Source organism: Gekko japonicus, unplaced genomic scaffold (genome assembly GCF_001447785.1).
Source record: "Gekko japonicus isolate JY-2015 unplaced genomic scaffold, Gekko_japonicus_V1.1 scaffold21, whole genome shotgun sequence".
In the NCBI taxonomy this organism is placed as follows: Eukaryota; Metazoa; Chordata; class Lepidosauria; order Squamata; family Gekkonidae; genus Gekko; species Gekko japonicus.
This window is the reverse complement of record NW_015173122.1, coordinates 2,860,071-2,880,099: the sequence shown is the minus strand read 5'-3', so window position 1 is coordinate 2,880,099 and position 20,029 is coordinate 2,860,071. Positions and strand designations below refer to the sequence as shown.

Genomic DNA, 20,029 nt, shown 5'->3' with positions numbered 1-20,029 from the left:
AGTCTGGAAGTGTCTAGAGCAGGGGCGTCAAACATGTGGCCCGGGGGCCGGATGAGGCCCCCGGAGGGCTTCTATCAGGCCCGCAATGGAACTGGCTGTCTTCTGCTGCTTCTTCCAGTTCTGCTGCTGCTGCTGCGTCATCGTAGGTTTGCAGCTTACAGATACACACTTGAACAGCATACTCAAGATTGCAACAGCACAGACATTTTGATGCATTCATTCAGAGCAAGAGGTGTCAGTTATCAGACACTGTTAAATAAAGAAAATATTGCAAGAGTGCTAATGTTTTAAGCATGTTTTTATTTTAAGTAAAAAAACCCACACCTTTGTGTTAGTGTCCTTTATAAAATTTATATCTCCGCTACCTGGCATTACATTTTATGACACACATGGCCCGGCCCAACAAGGTCTCATTTATGTCAGATCCGGCCCTCATAACAAATGAGTTCGACACCCCTGGTCTAGAGGGTATTGCTTTGCTGCCCTTGCTGATTTGAGATCCTGCTCGCTGCCTCTTTCAGTCCTTGGTCCTCACTTGTAGAGGCAGTGGCGGCGGCTTGGCTTTGAAAAAAATGCGAGTGGCCTGTTGGGGGGGGGGGGGTTGGTTGGTTGGTCTTGGAGGCTGACCTCCATCACCAAAGTCTGGCTGGCATTTAGGCGATCAGCAAGAGGGAGGAGGAGGTAGGCCGGGGGGCCGCTTGTGCTGCCCTCTCCTCGCCTGAAGGCTGGCTTGCTGTCATTCTCTTTGCCTCTTTCCCGCCTCTGAACCAGCACAGGCTTGTCCTGGCCTGCTTGCGTGTCTAGAGCCAAACTAACTCTGTGCGTTGAGCACAAATCCTACTGAATTCTCCACTGGGAGGGCAGGAACAGGTGGCTTCAGGTTCGTCGTGTGATGGTAGGACTGGGTTGGCCCTCCGGTTGGGCGGTGTCAGCAGGCGCCCGTGCGTGGCCGGTAGCTGCCTCTTCAGGCCCTGACTTAATACTGTTGAGGCGTGCCCTTCTTGTAATGCCTTTGTGTATCTGTGACTGTAGCCGGATGCCCCGAGCGCAGGGAAGGAAGAGCCCCGAAGCCCAGTGCCTCCCGAAGGTCCCGGGAGGGTGAAGAGCCCAGAGCCGCTGCTGAACGGGGAGGCCCAGGACTCCTGCGCCCTTGGCCAAGCCATGAACGGCCTGGAGGGCTCCCGAGGAGGCGGCTCACTGGCTCCGCCCGAGCCGCCTGCCGACGACACCCAGGGCCTCTCGCGGAAAAGAGTGGTCAGGGTGGTGCGCAAAGTTGTGCGTAAGGTGCTGCCGGGGGAAGAGTCCAAGGAGCCATCGAGAGAGATCAAGTCCCCAGAGCCAGCCAAGGAGGAGAAGCCACCCCCCAGGGTACTGTCCCCACCGCCCAAGGTACTCTCCCCAGCTCCAAGGGTACTCTCCCCACCCCCTCGGCAGCTGCCGGCCTTGAAGTCCGAACCCAAGCAGGCAGCCCCGAAGGACGAGATCTCGGTGGGGCTGAAGAGCCTGATGACGAGAGGCAGGACCAAGGACCACCGCCCGCGCTCCAGGCTGTCCGACAAGAAAGAGGGAGAGAAGCCCCGCGAGACGGAGAAGACGCCACCCCTTGCCGAGAAGGCGGCCACAGCCGCAAAGGCAGCTCAGGAAGCAAAGGGCTCTCCTGTTGTGCCAGCCAAGCCGGCCGCGCAGAAGGCGAGCGCTGAGGACAAGGAAAAGGTACACCAGTGCATGAGCGCACCGCACTGCGTCTGCATGTGGCCAGCCGACCGGCGTCGCGCCCCAAGTGTGCCGTGGTGGTGTTTTGTTCTTCCCGTTTTTAAGCCTTCGCCTCGATGGTGGCGCTGTTTTGGTCAGCGAAGTCTTGGGGTTTGGCTCCCAATGCATGGCGTGTGCTGCTAACCCGACAGTGCCCAAGCCCCGTTCGCTGGGAGTCGCGTGACTCTCCCAGGGCAAAGGCCGGCCTGCCCCCTGAGCGGTCTGTGGGGTTCGAGCTGCAAGGAGAGCTGAGTGGGCTGTTGTGGAATTTATGACTGGGGGGCAGAATTTGGCTTTCTGAGTAGTTTTATCTTCTGTAATGTTTCTCGGCTTCCCAGCTGCAAAGATGAGCTTGAATGTGAGCAAACAGATCCAGATAAAATCTCAGAAGAGTAGTCCGGGTTGGGAGAGGATCTTTCAGTCCTTCCTTGTCCTTTGCAGCTTTAAAACAGACTGCAGTGGCTCAAGCGGTTAAGACGCTGAACTGCAGGCTGTGGAAGGTCGGTAGTTCAGCAGTTCGAGACCCGAGTGCCGCATGACGGAGTGAGCTCCTGTCTCTGGTTCCAGCTCCTGCCAACCTAGCAGTTCGAAAGCAAGAAATTGCAAGTAGATAAATAGGTACCGTTTCGGTGGGAAGGTAACAGCGCTCCGTGCGCCTCGGCGTTTAGTCATGCCGGCCACATGACCACGGAGAAGTCTTTGGACAGCGCTGGCTCTTCGGCTTGGAAACAGAGCTGAGCACTGCAACCCTAGAGTCGGACTCGACTGGCTTTCAAGCAAGGGAAACCTAAAGAAACGTCATCCATTCTGGGTTGGGACTTTTGTTCCCCAGGTTTTCCAGTTGCTGAAATAGACTCTTCAACAGATGGGTAAACTAGAAGTTTTTTTAAAAAAGCCACCCAAAGCAATTGTTGAAGCCTATGATTTAGGACATTTATTCAGGTCAATAGAAAACTTACAGGCCTCAGTAGAAGAAAACAGTCTTGAGACTTGGAGAAAAGCAACAGCTTTGGCAGATTTCCCTGTGGCACAGATTGTGAGCAGAATGTCCCCCTGCCCCCGAGTTCTTGTGTCTGGCCAGGATAGCCTTGGAGTGAGGACTGGAGCTCAAGCCTTCTTCTAAGGAACATGGCATGGGGAAAGTGTTGGACGGTGTCCCCCACCACTGCTTTTTGCCATCTTTCTTTTGAAGTTTTGAAGTCCAAGACTTCAAGGGTCTCTATTTGGTCTTCTCTTGCAGTGTCCCAGAGTTGAAACGCCGCAGAGTGTTTCAACTCTTGAGTATTAAATGCTTGCTTCCTTAGGGGTGAAGATAGACTCAATACAGAAGGAGGGTGCCAACGTTCCCTCTAAGCTGCGGAGTCCTGTGAGCCAAAATTCTACTTTGTGAGCTACTGGCCTTAAAGTTGTGAGCGAGCGATTTGGCCGCTGCATAAATGAGTTTGCTCTGCAGCCGTCCTTCCTAAGCTAAGACAAAAAAAAATGTGTGAGCCGGAGGCTAAAAAACTGTGAGTTAGCTCACACTAACTCAGCTTAGAGGGAACACTGGTGGGCCTCCCATCTTCACACCTGAAGTGACACTTGCATGCAGGTCAGCAGACCAAATGCTGGCTGGGCTGTCAGAGTTGCCTCTCCCTCATGCTAGCTGTTTGGGGTGTGTGTGTGTTTTTTACAGTACCACTTTAATGCTCCTTTGAGAGCCATCTCCTGATGACCCCTGGCCCAAAGGATGTGTCTGTCTAGCCTTGACCAGGGCCAGGGCTTTTTTGGTCCTGGCCCCTGCCTGGTGGAACGAGCTCCCACTTGAGAGCAGGGCCCCGCAGGGCCTGCAAAATGGAGCTGTTCTGCCAGGCCTTCGGTTGAGGCGATGGACGTCCAGTGCTGAGGCTTCTTTTTCAAACTCGCCAGACCATTCTCTCCCTGCCCCACTCCAGAATAACAATTAATTTAGTACATTTGTATGCTGCCTCTCCAGATACTGCTCCAGGTGTCCCTGGAGAGGAAAAGGTACGTTTGGAATGAGCACTGGCATTTCCCCGGCAGCCCCCTGCTCTACTAATGTGATGTCTGCCTGCGACTGACTTGCACTCTTTTCCACGCAACACATTGAATGCTGTGTGAGTTGGGACTGCCCGTGTGCATGTCAGCATGCGTTCCTGGTTTCTTAAACCCTTGAGTGACCTGGTGTCTTTGTCTCGGTTTTCCTGGCTTCTTGGAAGGAGAAGCTGCCACCACCAAAGCAAGGCCAAGGACAGAAGCCGTTGCCTTCCCCAGCAGCTGGAGAGGGACCCATCCAGCAGGTGTGTTGTCTTGAGTAGGTGTGGAGGTGCTTACCTGCCGTCGTGCCTGCACTGAGAGGGTCCTGCTTAGTGTTTATGAAATGGCCTGAGCCAGAGGCTCCTGTAGCTTGGAGGGCATGCTTGTGGGAGCACACAGGAGCTCTTGTGGGTGTGGAGAGCTCTGGTTCCCTGTCACTTTCATGGCACATCTTCAGTGGTTATACTAAGGTAACACCTGTAATAGGTGGAAAGTCCCAGGTTTTGTTATGATGATCGCAGTCATAGCAAGATAAGAATCCCAACCCCTGTTTCAACCCATGAGAAGGAAGGTAGTGTGAAATCTTCAAATAAACCACATTGGAGTAGTCATAATTCTTCAACAAAAGAATTTCAAAGAACGCCAGGGTCAGAAACAGAGAGTCTCACTAGACTGAAGTGTTTTTCCACTTGTGTCTGAATTTTGTAGTTTTTAATGTCAGACTTGGGTACCTTTTATCCTTTTGTGTCAGGACTGACCCGCCTTGGACTTCCTAACAATTGCAGCTCTTTAACTTGTGAACGGTCTTTATATTTTTCATGATCAGGATTGAATTTTACATAAATACGTTTCACCCTTTTCTCTCTGTGTTTCATGGGCCCTGAGGTTCCCTTGACCCCTTGCTTCCTACAAAACATCAATGAAACAAGAGGGGGTATGCTTACCAGTTCTCAAGAAATGGGCTTTAGGGCACGAAAGCTTATGTTGGAATAAGGGGCCCCAAGCGTCCTTCTTCTTTGACTTTACAACCTTAACAGAACCATAACTTGTGCACAGATGTTGCTGGTTCTTTGTACAATTACGAAATGTTAAGTAGAGTACCTTAATTTTACTCAAACAATAATTCTTTTCATCCTAAGACACCTATTTTTTTAAAAAAACGTTTTTAACAACTTGAAAAAAGAATTGCTAATAAGCTGTTACACTGAACGGTAGTCAACGTTATAGTAAACACAATGAAGGGGTTTCTTTTAAAATATAGTTTATATGTAGTCAGCAGAATTATCGGACAGAAATGGATGACGCAGTCCTTAAAAAAAATTCTTTATTAAACTAATCTATATCCTGCCTCCCCACCACCACCATGCAAGAGCAAAGTGTTTTTAAAGGGCATAAACATTGTTTATTGCGGCAGTAAATCTGGCCAGTCGGTTTAGATCATAAAGGTGTTAATGTGGTCTCTGCTGGGTCAGGCTCCCCTTCCTGGGCAAGGCGGCCTAATCCTCGGCAGTCCTACAGCACAGTCTCTATGTTGCCTGAAGAGCATCGAGACCTACCAGGGTATCTTCCCAATTTTTTTTTAATGGCGGTAGCAGGCCCGTTGGGCCGGATTCAGACCAGCGCCTAGGGTGCAAGGGGAAAGGGAATTTAAGAGAGCCAGTTTGGTGCAGTGGTTAAGTGCGCGGACTCTAATCTGGGAGAACTGGGTTTGATTCCCCACTCCTCCACTTGCAGCTGCTGGATGACCTTGGGCAAGCCACAGTTCTGGCACAGCTGTTCTTGAAAAAAGAGCAGTTTCTGTCAGAGCTCTCTCAGCCCCACCTACCTCACAGGGTGTCTGTTGTGGGGAGGAGAAGGGAAAGGAGTTTGTAAACTGCTCTGAGAAACTTTTAGGTAGTGAAAGGCGGGGTATAAATCCAATCTCTTCTCCTCCTCCTCCCTAGAAATGGAAGGTGGAGAGTCAGACAACCCATCATGGCGTGGGTCAGATTTCAGTGTTTGTCCCGCCGTGTGGTCACTGGCACCCCCTCCCCTTCAGGCCAAGGATTACAGTCTTCCACTCCCCAAAGCCGGCTCCTTCCCAGTGGCCATTTTTCCGACCAGCCCAGTAAAAAAGTGGCCACTTGACGAATTACTTGAGTGACCAGTTCTGCACAAATGTTTCTGCTCCAGGTCTTCTTCCTCTTTGGGACCGCTGGGTGGGCTCCGTTGCACAGAGCCTCATTGGCACCTGCCGCTGGAGGGCTGTGGTTGCTGGCTGGGCTGTGGCTCAGAGGGAGAGCCTCTGCTTGGCATTCAGAAGGTCCCAGTCTCAGTCCCCGGCATCTCCCGTTGAAAGGATTGGGTAGGAGATGATGGGAAAGACCTCGGCCTGAGACCCTGGAGAGCTGCTGCCAGTCTGAGTAGGCAATGCTAACTTGACAGACCAAGGGTCTGGGTTCAGTGGACGGCCGCGTCATGTGCTTGGTGGGCTACCGAAGCCGATAACAGAGAGCTTTGTCTGTCCTCCTCTTCCTGCTGTTGCTGATTTCTGGCAGGGATTTTTGTGTGACCCCCCCACCCCCCCTTAGGTGTCAGTCCCCAGCCTTCCCGCTGACCTTTCTTTTTTCTCCTCTTCCCCCCTGCTGCGCCAGCTGGAGCCCACGAACCACGCGGCTGCACTAAGCCAGGTACTGTACCCCAGCGCGCCGGATCGCCCTCCACCTCCCTTCTGCCTCTGGGCCGATGTCTGTGCTCGTGCCTCCTGCTGGAGCGTAAGGCTTTCTTCACCTCTTCTGCCCGGCCCGCCTCTGGCCTTTCCTTCCCATCATACCTTGGTCATCCCATTGTGTGTGTTTGGGGGGGGGCGGGGACTGGGAAGCTGTCTGTCTAGCTCCTAAGCTACTGTTGATATTACAGGAAGAGGGCAGCTTGGTTTGGGAGTCTGTCATTTAGCATGCCCCCCCTCATTGCCAGTGCTCAGAGTTCCACAGATCAGTGCAGGCCCCAAGAAACAAAGGGAGGACCAGTGTTCCCTCTAAGCTGAGTTAGTGTGAGCTGGCTCGCAGTTTTTTAGCCTCCAGCTCACACATTTTTTGTCTTAGCTTAGGAAGGATGGCTCCAGAGCAAACTAAGTTATGTTGAAGCCAAATCGCTCGCTCACAACTTTAATGCCAGTAGCTCACAAAGTAGAACTTTTGCTCACAAGACTCCAGAGCTTAGGGGGAGCATTGATAAGGACCAGGGGTCATTTCCTGCAGGAGCGCACAGGAGCGGAGCTCTGGCAGTAAAGAGCCCAGGGGGCGGGCACATGCAACAAGCCCCACCCCCTGCTTCCAGCAGCCCTCAGTCAGAGCTCCCCCCACCCCCACGCCCCCAAACAAGCCAACAGCGCAGTGGCACCTTTAAGACCAAGTTTTATTCAGGTACAAGCTCTCCCTGCTCTGTGAGGACTGGTGGTCCCCCCCCCCCCCAATAGCTAGCAATCCAAAACAGTCCAGTGGAGCCTGAGCGGTGGGTGTTGCCTTCAGACACACTTCCAGTGATGTCAGGGTGTGTGGCATATGCAAACAAGTTATGCTAATGAGTTATGCTAATGAGCTCCTGCACCTCTTTTTCCACGAAATGACCCCTCGTGAGGACCATAGCATTTGAGTGGAAGAAGAGCTGAGAGCTCTGTGGGAGAGTGGGTGGGTGGGTCTCGCTGCATTCTCCAGGAGCACTAATCAGTTTGCCCTGTGGGAGGATTGATTGCCCAATCCCACTTGAAGCGGGCCACTTAGGCCCGGAGTGCGCCTGGCAGCCTTCCTGTGAGCTGCTAAAAATGTATTGGTTTTCTTCCTTTTCATACGGCACCACGGTGCTTCTTTAAAAAGCAGGTCTCTGTCCCAGGGAGCTTATGGCCCACGCTTCAACAGAAGGGGTGGCATGAAAGGGGCGTGGGGAGAAAAGGGAGAGGCCTAGCTTAGCAGGGGGCAACTGTGCAGAGATGTGGTCTCCTCGTGTCCTTGTAGGGGTTTGCTCCCAGGCTCTGAAGAGAATGAGGGTAACACGCGGGGCGGGGATCCTGGGCACTGTGTCTTCCGGGGGGAGGGAATGTGTGTCGGGCAAAGGAATGTTGGGGCCGCCAGTCCTTCCAAGCCTGTGCCGTATGCTCAGAGCTCTCCCGGTTCGTCACATATGGAGCGTAATAGGAAGAAGTATTTGAGTGCACACTCCCACCCCCCCCCCCCCCCGGGCTCTGGATGACTTTTCCATGTGTGTGGCTGGATTTAAGCTTATTCCTCTCTCGGCACTTGGGTGCAGGCCCGGGAGGCCTCTCTGAGTCTGGGGCCTTCCTGAAATGTCGGTCTGGCCAGACTTGGGTCTGCTCCCACAGACAGTCTCTCAGCTGCTATCCTGCATTACCGCTTCCTACCCAGTGAGGGCAGAGGCTCTCAGCCCCCCCTCTCAGATCTTTCCCAGGCCACTGTGTGTGCACGTCTCCGTGTTGGGCATGCTGCGTTCCCTGCCAGGCTAAAGAGAGCTGGTGACGTGATTCACCCTTCCTTTGGGATGAGTCCCTTTCCTGGGATGGGCGAACCCTTTCTTTTTTCAAGTCCCTTAGCCAGAGGCCGGAACCAGCCAGGTGATGCAAGGAAGCGCCGCTAACAAGCACTTTCCAGAGCGCTGTTCTCTCCTTGCAGGTGCCTAGAGTACCCCTGCGCTGCCCCCTGCTGTCTGGGCATGAAACAGGCCCCCAGGCAGCGGTTTGTCTGGGGGTGAGGAGACAGACCAATGTTTGCAAATGTCTGACCAGCCCAGTCTGAATTTGGCGTTGAGGTTTGGCTTAAAGAAAGCGGAGGGGAGGGAGCGTGCTGTTGATTTAAAGCTGGTCTCATGAAGTATACCAGGCATGTCCAACTTCGAACAGGTAGTGATCAGTGTTCCCTCTAAGCTGAGTTAGTGTGAGCTAGCTCACAGTTTTTTAGCCTGCAGCTCACACATTTTTGTCTTCACTCAGAAAGAACAGCTCCAGAGCCAAACTAATTGATGCAGCAGCCAAATCGCTGGCTCTCAACTTCAATGCCAGTAGCTCACAAAGTAGAATTTTTGCTCACAAGACTCCACAGCTTAGAGGGAACATTGGTAGTGATCTGTTTTTTCCGGCCAGAAGTGCCGGTGATCTACCACCATGAAAATAAAGTTTCAAATTAGATTTTAACCCACTAAAGTTGGGTTCCACCGCGCGTCCCCCCCCCCCATTTATAATGCACCTTCTGTCATTTACTGGTAAGCAAAATAAGCAAAAACAAAACAGAGAGACGAAGAACCAGAAAGAACTGCAAACATTTTTTATTTTATTTTATACCAGGAACAAAGTGGGGCTGGTGATCTACCTCTGACCCCTCCGCGATCTACTGGTAGATCGCAATCTACCTGTTGGAGATACCTGAAGTATACGATGCTCTGACCCCATTCGGAAGCAAGCAGGGGGAGGCGCTGAGGCTCCACAAAGGGCCCTTTTCAACACCGCTTTTCCCTCCCGCGTGTTTGCTAAGGACTTTTAATTTCTGAACAGTCTACCTGAGACTTCCAGAGAAGCCTTTGGGGACTGCCCAGCACGGATCCTGGGAATCATCTGTTGTTTGCACGGAACCCAGTTCCCAGCACTGAGTCTGACTAGGATGAGCATGAAACAAAACACGGTGGGAGGGGGTTGGGAGGGAGGGGCCCGGGAGCTGGATACCTGCAGCTTTGGGGCTAGATGCGAGGGGGAGGCACCGTCTCTTACCTGCTCCCCAGGGCCCACATCCGCCACTCCTCTGCCTCCTTAATTGTGAGCACAGCAGGATTCTCCTGGGGAAAACTTTCCTCGGTCAGACCCGAAGCCCACCTAGCCCAGTCTCCTGTTGCTAACTGTGGCCATTTGGATGCCTCTCGGAAGCTCTCTTGCAAGGGGACAGATGCCCTGCCTTGTTTGCCTCCAGAGTTTGCTACTTGGGGTTCACTTGCCTCTGAACATGACGGTTCCAGCTGAGCATCAGTGACCGGTGAATTAGTAGGCCTGCCTTGCTCAGAGGTTAACTTTTCTGCCAGGGGTTGGAGGGTGCTGGTCATTCTGTGCTTTTGGTCCCTCTCCCCCCCCCCCCCCCCCCCCGGGCTGGAGGGGAGCATCCACAGGGATTAACTCAACCCGCTCTGCTTAGCTTTCTGGCTCCTGCCAGGTCAGGGCGTCTGCTCTGTCTCAGCTGCAGGTTTGGCTGCTCCATTGACAGCTCCATTGCTTGTGGGGGTCTGTGGCTTTCAGCTGGCTGGGGGTGGGGACTTGGGCGTGGTGCGTGAATGCAGTCTTAGGGGTGTATGTTCTTTTTTGAGGGGTGCTCACCAGTGGGACTGTGGACACAGAGGGAGTCCCATCCCAAGGGCTTTGGGGTATTTTGCTGCTTGGTTTTGTTTTTGTCCCCGGAGGAGGTTAGATTGAAAGACTTCCTTAAAGGCTTCGAGGTCTGGTGCAGCATCTGCTTCCAGAATTCAGTTCTGCAGCCTGCCCTGTCCCTTGGGCTCAGGGCAGCTCCGTGCCAGTCTGGTTCTGTGTGTGTCCCCCCCCCCGCCTCAATTTGAGGCTTCTCCCTCTCTCTCAGTTGCCAGGGCTAACGGTGGTGGGTCGAGCTGACTGGCGTGCCTGTGTCGGGAAGAGAGCAAGGCATACGGAAGGAGCCCTTGGAGTCTTGCAGTGCAGAGGGACTCCAGTCTCCTCGGTCCCGCTTGCCTCCCTGTTTTGTTAGAGGAAGGGGATTGCTCAAAGGGCCACAATTGTTGTGCGAGACTGCCCCCGACCCAAGTCCAAGCCTGGCTGGCCCGGTCAGGATCCCGCAGTTGTTCTCAAACTTCTCGAAATACAATCCACTTGTAAACTTACTGTACTTCTCAGGGTCCACTTGCGCAGTGACTCTAGACTCCTTCCCCCATCCTGAACATCCAGAATAGGCATTTCTCGCCAGTTAATGATGCCCGTGCAGCCTGAATAGCTCAGACTAGCCTGATCTGGTCAGATCTTGGAATCTAAACGGGGTCGGCCCCGGTTGGTACTCGGATGGGACACCACCCGGGAAGACTGGGGGTTGCTATGCAGGGGAAGGCGGTGGCGACCTGCCTCTGCTTAGTGTCTTGCCTTGAAAGCCCCATGATCTTCGGGTTGCCATGAGTCAGTTGGGACTCGATGGCACACTTTTATTAATGCTGAACAAGTGTGTAATGTATTTGTCTAGACTTGACGCTTCCATCACATTTCTAAATCAGAGGCCGCATGTCACGTCCTGCTGCGGCAACCCCATATTCACCATCAGACCTCTTCTCCTACCTCGGCCTCGTGACCTGTTTTTCGGTCTGGACGCATAGCTTGAGAACCGCTTGGGTGACCACTTCGGTGGCCAAACCATGCAGGAGGCGAGAGGGTGGGGACTCCGGTGTCCCCTTTGGCAGGGGGATGTGAGCACGGAGACGGAAGTGAGCTGCGGGGGGAGACGGTACAGGCGGGTGGGGAAGGGGGTGAGGCTGAATCCCGTGGGGTGATGCCGGAGCCGTGCGGTGCCTTGACCTGTCCTGCCGTTGTCTCCCCCTCTCGACCCGCACAACAGGCCAAGACGGAGGAACAGATTGCTGCCGAAGAGGCCTGGTATGAAACGGATAAAGTGTGGCTGGTCCACAAAGATGGCTTCTCCTTAGGTAAGCGGGGGGTGGGGGCAGCATCCTTCCCAGTTTGGTGCAGAGGTGAAGTGCGCCGTCTCTAATCTGGGAGAACCGGGTTTGATTCCCCACGCCTCCACTTGCAGCTGCTGGATGACCTTGGGCAAGCCATAGTTCTGACAAGAGCTGTCCTTGAAAGGGCAGTTCTGGAAAGAGCTCTCTCAGCCCCGCCTACCTCACAGGGTGTCTGTTGTGGGGAGGGGGAGGGAAAGGGGTTTGTAAGCCGCTCTGAGACCCTGAGTGAAGGGCAGGGTATAAATCCAATCTCCTCCTCCTCCTCCCCTCACATCTCTTGGGTCTGTCGGATGGTTTAGCCTCTTGGGTTCTCCTGTCTTGCTTTCCCCTTAGTGTCCATCACAACACTAGAATTCCCTCTGCAGTGAAGATTGTCAGGTATCCGGAGGGGGGCAGAGCAGAGGCAGGACTTAGAATTCCTTCCCGTGGGGTGTTGTCGATGGCTTCTCCTGCGGGAAACTAGCGGGTTGGAGGAACGACTGATGAACGATTTGTGCTCGGCTGGGCCACGAGGTGGCAGCATCGCTCCAGCTCTGCGCTCCGGCGGTCTGTTCGCCCCCCCCTGCCACTGTCTCTTGTGCCTCTCCCCCTCTCCCCCCCCCCCGCAGCCAGCCAACTGAAGACCGACGCTGCTGCCCTTCTCCCCGATGGGAAAGTCAAGGTGAAGTTGGACTACGACGGGGCCCTGCTCGAAGTGGACGAAGATGATGTGGAGAAGGTAGGGGCCGGACGAGCCGCTGCGTCCCGCCAGGAGCGGAGGTGGCCCTCGGCAGCTGGGCCTCCTGGTTCTGCGGACGCTAACGGCACTCTGCTCTTGGTCTAGGCCAACCCTCCCTCGTGCGACCGCGCGGAGGACCTGGCCAGCCTCGTCTACCTCAACGAGTCCAGTGTCCTGCACACGCTGCGCCAGCGCTACGGTGGGAATCTCATCCACACCTACGCCGGGCCCAACATGGTCATCATCAACCCCCTCAGCTCTCCATCCATGTACTCCGAAAAGGTGGGTGTGGCCACTGTGGAGGGGCCTGGGCCTGGCCAGAGGCCTCGAGCGTTCCCAATGCATGCTTTCCCCACAGTGCCGAGGGTTAGGGTCTGAACTGCAGCTGAGGAACCTCACTGGAGAGCCAGTCTGGTGTAGTAGTTAGAAGTGCGGACTCTAATCTGGGAGAACTGGGTTTGATTCCCCACTCCTCCACATGCAGCCAGCTGGGTGACCTTGGGTCAGTCACAGGTTCTCTCAGAGCTGATCTCTCAAGGGCAGTCCTTGAAAGAGCTCTCTCGGCCCCACCTACCTCAAAGGGTACCTGTTGTGGGGAGAGGAAAGGAAAGCAGATTGTAAGTCGCTCAGAGATGCCTTCGGATAGTGAAGGGCGGGGTATAAATCCAGTTTCTTCTCTACTCTCTCTCTCTCTCTCTCTCTCTCTCTCTTATTGTGGTTCCCCTGGACTCCCCAGGATGACTTCTGAATGGGGGTGGGGCTCATCTCTGCATGGCTCATTCTTGCTCTGTGTGCTTGACTGATATTGCAACAGCCCTTTTTTTATTGGTATCTCAACTCCCACCCCAGCCGTACCACCCTATGCGTGTGATGCGTTACAGTGTCTGTATGAAATTACTAAACTGAGGCTATCATACTTTGGTCAAATTCTGAGAAGACAAGACTTGTTGGGGAAAAAACAATAGTGCTAGGAAAGGTGGAAGGCAGCGGGCCAAGAGGAAGACTCAGCATGAGATGGACGGACTCCATAAAGGAAGCCACGGCCTTCAGTTTGCAAAACCGGAGAAGGGCTGTTAACGATAGGACACTTTGGAGGTCATTAATACACAGGGTATTGATGCAGTAAATGACAGAAGAGCCTATTGATGGAACATTGTGCGGGAAACCTGGGCCAGGAGCTGAATGAATAACACACAGCAAATGGCCTCGTTTGGTGCAGTGGTTAAGTGCGCGGACTCTAATCTGGGAGAACCGGGTTTGATTCCCCACTCCTCCACTTGCACCTACTGGATGACCTTGGGCAAGCCATAGTTCTGTCAGAGCTGTTCCCTCGAGGGCAGTTCTGGAAAAGAGCTCTCTCAGCCCCACCTACTTCACAGGGTGTCTGCTGTGGGGAGGGGAAGGGAAAGGAGTTTGTAAGCTGCTCTGAGACTCTGAGTGAAGGGTGGGGTATAAATCCAATCTTCTCCTCCTCCTTGTCATTCATTCGTAGGATTGTCATAAGTGACTTGGCAACAGTTCACCCCCCCCCCCCAATTAATGACCTCCAAAACGTCCTATCATTGTCAGCCTTGCTCGGGGTCTTGCAAGCTGAAGACCATCGCTTTCTTGATCGAGTCAATCCGTCTCATGTCCAATCAATCCATCTCTTTTCCTGCTGCCTTCCACTTTCCCCAGCATTCTTGTTCCATCCAGTGACTCCTGGCTTCTCATCGGGCGACCAAAACATGCTAGCCTCAGTTTAGTCATTTCATAGGGTCACCATAAGTCAGAAGCGTTTTGACAGCCCATAGCGCAAAACACACAAGACCAAGCACTCTCCCGCTCCCCTTGTGGACCCCCACCTGCACCTCACTAACGCAGCTCCTTCGCTCCAGGTGATGCACATGTTCAAGGGATGCCGCAGAGAAGACGCCTCCCCCCACATTTACGCCGTGGCCCAGGCCGCCTATCGCAACATGCTGATGAGCCGCCAGGACCAGTCCATCGTCCTCTTGGGCAGCAGCGGCAGCGGGAAGAGCACCAACTGCCAGCACCTGGTGCAGTACTTGGCCACGGTGGCCGGCAGCTCCGGGAAGGTCTTCTCAGGTGGGTTGTGTCCAGCTGTGCCTCTGCCTCCTTCCGGAGCGGAAAGGCCCCTTCCGGTTGCCACATTCTAAACCACAGAAGTCACAGCTTCAAATGACCAAAGCAACAGAACGGAAAGCTGTAGAAAAGCGCTACTCATTCCAAGAGGAACAATATAATTATAGCAATTATTGTCGCATTCATGTCATTACAAATAAAGTGCAAAAGAGGTCCATAATATAATCGTGATGGTTGTTGGCGAACTTTTCCGGAGTCGTTATTCGTTTCGTGAAGACGTCATCCGAACGAGGACCATGAATTCCAAAAGTGTGTCTTCTGTCGTTTATCCAGCAATGAATTCAATTCTAAGAAATAACCTTTTCTTCCAGAATTGTCCCTCATAGTTCTATAAGTGATAAGCTCCGAAGGGCAAAGTAGAAAATGCTAAAGGCTGGATAAAAGACAGAAGACACACTTTTGGAATTTATGGTCCTCGTTCGGATGACGTCTTCACGAAACGAATAACTACTCTGGAAAACTTCGCCAACAACCATCATGATTATATTATGGACCTCTTTTGCTTTTTATTTGTAATGACATGAATGCTACAATAATTGTTATAATTATATTGTTTCTCTTGGAATGAGTAGCGCTTTTCTACAGCTTTCTGTTCTGTTGCTTTGGTTGCCACGTCCTGCCACTGCACCCTTCCTGATCCATCTCTGCAGCCGGGATCCTGCCTTCTCAACCGCCGGGCTGATCAGGGTCTGTCCTCAGCCTGGCTTGACCCATCCACACCTTATTCACAGCGGTATCCACTCTCCAGCCATTGAGCTCACTGGCGGGCCGCTCCTTGGAGTTGTGAATTTTGCATGTCGTGATGCCACGAGGCTGGGTGTGTGGGGAGGTGCCCTGCATTGGGAGAGGGGCACACACATTCCCCCTGTGCGTGCGTGCTGCCCGTCCCGTCCTTGCATGCTTTCCCTTGCTTGTGCCTTGGCAGTGGAGAAGTGGCAGGCTCTCTACACCATCCTGGACGCCTTGGGCAACAGCGGCACCAGCTTGAACGGCAACGCCACTCGCTTCTCACAGATCATCTCGCTGGACTTTGACCAGGCTGGCCAGGTGGCCTCTGCCTCCGTGCAGGTGAGGGGGGGGCAGGGAGGCGCCAGCTTCTGTTCCCCAACAGCAATGCTCCGTTTTCAGCTTGTGAGCCCCGGGCGGAGCCCGCAGATGTAAAGGGGGGAAAGGAAGGGTTGGAGTGGGCCTGGAGCCGTAGCAGAGACCCTCAGCATTGGATACAGAGTCACAGGAGACTGATCCTTTCTCTGTCCATCTCTCACCTGCAGAAGCTGCGAAGGTCATAAGGATATAAGTAGAGCCCTGCTGGATCGGACCTGTGGTCCACCTAGTCCAGCATCCTGTCTTGCATAGTAGCCAACCAGTTCTTCTGAAGAGCCTTCAACAGGGCACGGAGGCTGAGGCCTTCCCCTGACATTGCCTCCCGGTCTTGGGATTCAGACTCAGAGGCCGACTGCCTCCGAACGTGGAGGTTCCCTTTAATCCCCATGGCTCATAGCCAGTGATAGACCTGTCCGCCATGAATCCATCACATCCTCTTTTAAATCCATCTACGCCTGTGGGCTTCACTAAATGGTCTGTGGGTTGCTTACGCCTGCTGTGAAGGAACGGACTCCGAAGCCCCTGCTGTTCCTCCTGGTTGGCCTCCTGGAGGTTGGGACCAGTGTTCCCTCTAAGCTGAGTTAGTGTGAGCTAGCTCACAGTTTTTTAGCCTCCGGCGCACACATTTTGGTCTCAGCTCAGGAAGGAGGGCTCCAGAGCAAACTGATTTATGCAGTAGCGAAATCGCTCGCTCACAGCTTTAACGCCAGTAGCTCACAAAGTAGAATTTTTGCTCATCAGACTCCACAGCTTAGAGGGAACATTGTTTGGGACCCCCCCCCCCGGCAGCTGTCCCAAGTCTCTGCTTGGTGCTGCCACCCTTTCCCCTCCCTTCCTAGGGGCGTTAGAAACAGCTCCCACTGCCACCAGTGACTCCGAGAGCATCTCCTGCTACACATCAGGCATTCCTGTTTGGAGGCTGCATCCAGTGGCAGTGGGGGAAGCCCCTGGGAGTTGCCGGTCGTGCCCTGAACTGCCCAGGGACGGACTCCCGAGAGGCCGCTCGCGTCACGCTCCCTGTTTCCCTTCAGCCAAAGTGCCCATGTTAGCATTGCGACAGCCCGTGTTGCCGCAACGCTTTATCTTTTCACAACACATCCTGCCCCGTCACACTTTCTTAGCCTCCTAAACGGGAGCCACATTGACGGGCCGCCTCGCGGGAGTCTCAAGCGTGCAGGCTCCGTGGAAAGGAGCAGCTGTCAACGTCCCAGTTAGCGATTGTTCCCCAGGACGTGAGCGTCGGTGGCCATGTGGTACTGCGGCACGGGGAAGGGAGTGAGTAAGCCGTGGCCGCGCGCTCGGCCGAGCATCAGGGTTCCACCCTGGCAGCCCCGGAGGACGGCTGCGCGGTAGGCAGGCGAGTTGGGCTGCCGAGATGGACATCCTTCGGCCCAGCCACTTCCCCCCTTCCTTGCCTCCTTCAGACGATGCTGCTGGAGAAACTCCGGGTCGCCAGGCGTCCCGCCAACGAGGCCACGTTCAACGTCTTCTACTACCTGCTGGCCTGCCAGGACAACGCCCTCCGGTAAGGACGCTGCTCCCTTCCACACCCGGACCGATGTGTGCCTCCTTGTCGGAGCTAATGCTCCCGGCCTTGCCCTCAGTGTTTCGGGGCCTGCGTGTGGGTATGGACAGGGGTCCTAGAAAAGGGAGGGGGGTGTCTTCAAGACCCCGCCGACTTGTGCACCCACAGCTTCCCCATCACCAAAGCGGCACGCCGGTCTTGAGAATCCCCGGCCGGTCGGAGGCGAGCCCCGCAGCTCAGCCTCGTGAGCTCAAGGTCGGGCTTTGAACGTGAGCCCTGGAATCTGTGGCGGGGTGCTCACGGGGAACGTGTGAGTGCAAAGAGCCGGGCTTCCGTGGCCCGCCGGCCTCCGAGGGTTGTCTCCCCAGCAGTTTAGGAGGCACCGTGCCTTTCTCTCCCGGTCTCCTGCTCACACTCCCTTCCGTTTCCCCTTTGCCCCCAGGACGGAGCTTCATTTCAACCACTTGGCCGAAAACAACATCTTTGGGATTGTGCCTTTGTCAAAGGTAACCAGCCTGGGGGTGGGGGTGTTCTCTTCCAGCGGCAGACCAGGCAAAGGCCTGGGGTCTTGGCCAGCGAGTGCCGAAGCCGTGGATCGGGCAGTGGGAGGGAGCCTGACCTGATGTTGCCTCCGTACCTGGGCAATAAGCCCTCTAGCCCCCTCTCTGCTCAGAGCCAAAGAAGCAGAGGCCTGTCCAAGTGATTCGGTTCCGTTTCGTCATTTCCTTTTGGCTGCAGCCGGAGGAGAAGCAGAAGGCGGCCCAGCAGTTCAGCAAGCTGCAGGCGGCCATGAAAGTGATGGGTGTTTCTGGCGAGGAGCAGAAGGCCATCTGGCTTGTCCTGGGGGCGATTTACCACTTGGGGGCCGCAGGAGCTACCAAAGGTAACCAGCTGCGAGAGCTGACTGAGTTGTCTGTCGGGTGGGTTGGAGGTGTGGGTGAGTTGGGGGCAGCTTCCCTGTGGGGGGTGGGGGGGGGGACAAGGCCCAGGGCAGGGGCACTGGAGAGGGCAGATGGGTCAGGCATGGCTTGGGAGAACTACAGCTGGTGCTTTGGTTTTGATTGGCACAACCTGGTGGATGTGTGAGGGAGCAAAGACGGATGTGGTATATAAAGAAGAAGAGATTGGATTTATACCCCGCCTTTCACTTGGGAGTCTCAGAGCGACTTACAGTCTCCTTTCCCTTCCTCACAACAGACACCCTGTGAGCTGGGTGGGGCTGAGAGAGCTCTTTCGAGAACTGCTCCTGAGAGAACAGCTCTGAGAGAACTTGTGACTGACGCAAGGTCACACCAGCAGCTGCATGTGGAGGCGTGGAGAATCAAACCCGGTTCTCCCAGATTAGAGCCTGCGTCCCTAACCGCTACCCCAAACTGGCTCTCACTGGCTCTAAAAAAAATCTACCAGGAGTCAGGTGGCACTGTAGAGACAAGTGGAATTTATTTACTTACTTACTTAACTTTATTTGTGCCCCGCCTTCCTCCCCAATGGGGACCCAAAGCTTACAGGCCAGTCAGTCTGACGTCGATACCGGGTAAATTGGTGGAAACCATTATTAAGGAAAGAATTAGTAGGCACATAGATGAACAAAACCTATTGAGGCAGACTCAGCACGGTTTCTGTAAGGGAAGATCTTGTCTCACTAACCTGTTAGTGTTCTTTGAGGGGGTGAACAAACATGTGGACAAGGGGGATCCAATAGATATTATTTACCTTGACTTCCAGAAAGCTTTTGATAAAGTTCCTCATCAAAGGCTCCTAAGCAAGCTCAAAAATCATGGGATAAAAGGACAAGTCCTTTTATGGATCAAAAACTGGCTAATTAATAGAAAACAGAGAGTGAGTATAAATGGGCAGTTCTCCCAGTGGAGGGGGGTAAGCAGTGGGGTACCACAGGGATCAGTACTTGGTCCACTGCTTTTTAACTTGTTCATTAATGATTTGGAGATGGGAGTAAGCAGTGAAGTGGCTAAATTTGCGGATGATACAAAGTTGTTCAAGGTGGTGAAAACCAGTGAGGATTGTGAGGCACTCCAAGGGGATCTGTCAAGGATGGGCGAGTGGGCGTCAACATGGCAAATGGGGTTCAATGTGGCCAAGTGCAAGGTGATGCACATTGGAGCCAAAAATCCTAAATATAAATACACATTGATGGGGTCTGAACTGGCAGAGACAGATCAAGAGAGAGATCTTGGAGTTGTAGTAGATAACTCACTGAAAATGTCGAGACAGTGTGTGACTGCAATAAAGAAGGCCAATGCTATGCTGGGGATTATTAGGAAGGGTATTGAAAACAGATCAGCCAATATAATAATGCCCCTATATAAATCAATGGTGAGACAGGACGTCCTTCTTCACCCAAAGAGTGATTAACACTTGGAATTCACTGCCACAGGAAGTGGTGGGTGCTACAAGCATGGATGGCTTCAAAAGGGAATTAGATAAGCATATGGAGCAGAGGTCCATCAGTGGCTATTAGCCACAAGGTATAGCTAGGGGCTCTGGGGCAAGTGATGCTCTGTCTTCTTGGTGCTTGGGGGGGGTCAACAGTGGGAGGGCTTCTAATGTCCTGGCCCCACTGCTGGACCTCCTGATGGCACTGGTATTTCTGGCCACTGTGTGACACAGAGTGTTGGACTGGATGGGCCTTTGGCCTGATCCAACATTGGCGTCTCTTATGTTCTTATGTTCTTATGTACTCCATTTCCCATCTCTCCTGTTTTATCCTCTCAACAACCCTGGGAGGCAGGTTAGGCTGAAAGTGTATAACTAGCCCGAGGCCACCCAGCGAGTTTCCATGGCACGAGTGGGGATTCGAACCTGGGTTTCCCAGATACTAGTCTGAGGAGGAGGAGGAGGAGGAGGAGATGATGATGATTGGATTTATGCCCCACCCTTCACTCGGAGTCTCAGAGTGGCTTACAAACTCCTTTCCCTTCCCCACAACAGACACCCTGTGAGGTAGGTGGGGCTGACAGAGCTCTGACAGAAATGACTCTTTTTCAAGAACAGCTGTGCCAGAACTA

The 20,029-nt window shown here is 53.7% G+C and overlaps 1 protein-coding gene and 1 long non-coding RNA gene across 2 annotated transcripts in view; both read left to right on the top strand.

Moving 5' to 3' along the window:
* The window catches only part of LOC107119433, a 12,680-nt gene extending 11,627 nt beyond the window's left edge, over positions 1-1,053 (top strand). Inside the window, exon 3 of the long non-coding RNA XR_001482800.1 lies at positions 1,033-1,053. This is a non-coding gene — a long non-coding RNA (uncharacterized LOC107119433). The remainder of the gene's footprint in view (positions 1-1,032) is intronic.
* MYO18A (myosin XVIIIA) overlaps positions 1-20,029 on the top strand; it is a 182,496-nt gene that overhangs the window by 51,797 nt on the left and 110,670 nt on the right. The window contains exons 2-9 of the mRNA XM_015421898.1: positions 11,388-11,475; positions 12,120-12,229; positions 12,335-12,511; positions 14,107-14,317; positions 15,300-15,442; positions 16,903-17,003; positions 17,446-17,509; positions 17,742-17,886. Of these exons, the coding sequence (XP_015277384.1) occupies positions 11,388-11,475; positions 12,120-12,229; positions 12,335-12,511; positions 14,107-14,317; positions 15,300-15,442; positions 16,903-17,003; positions 17,446-17,509; positions 17,742-17,886 (1,039 nt within the window). The remainder of the gene's footprint in view (positions 1-11,387; positions 11,476-12,119; positions 12,230-12,334; positions 12,512-14,106; positions 14,318-15,299; positions 15,443-16,902; positions 17,004-17,445; positions 17,510-17,741; positions 17,887-20,029) is intronic.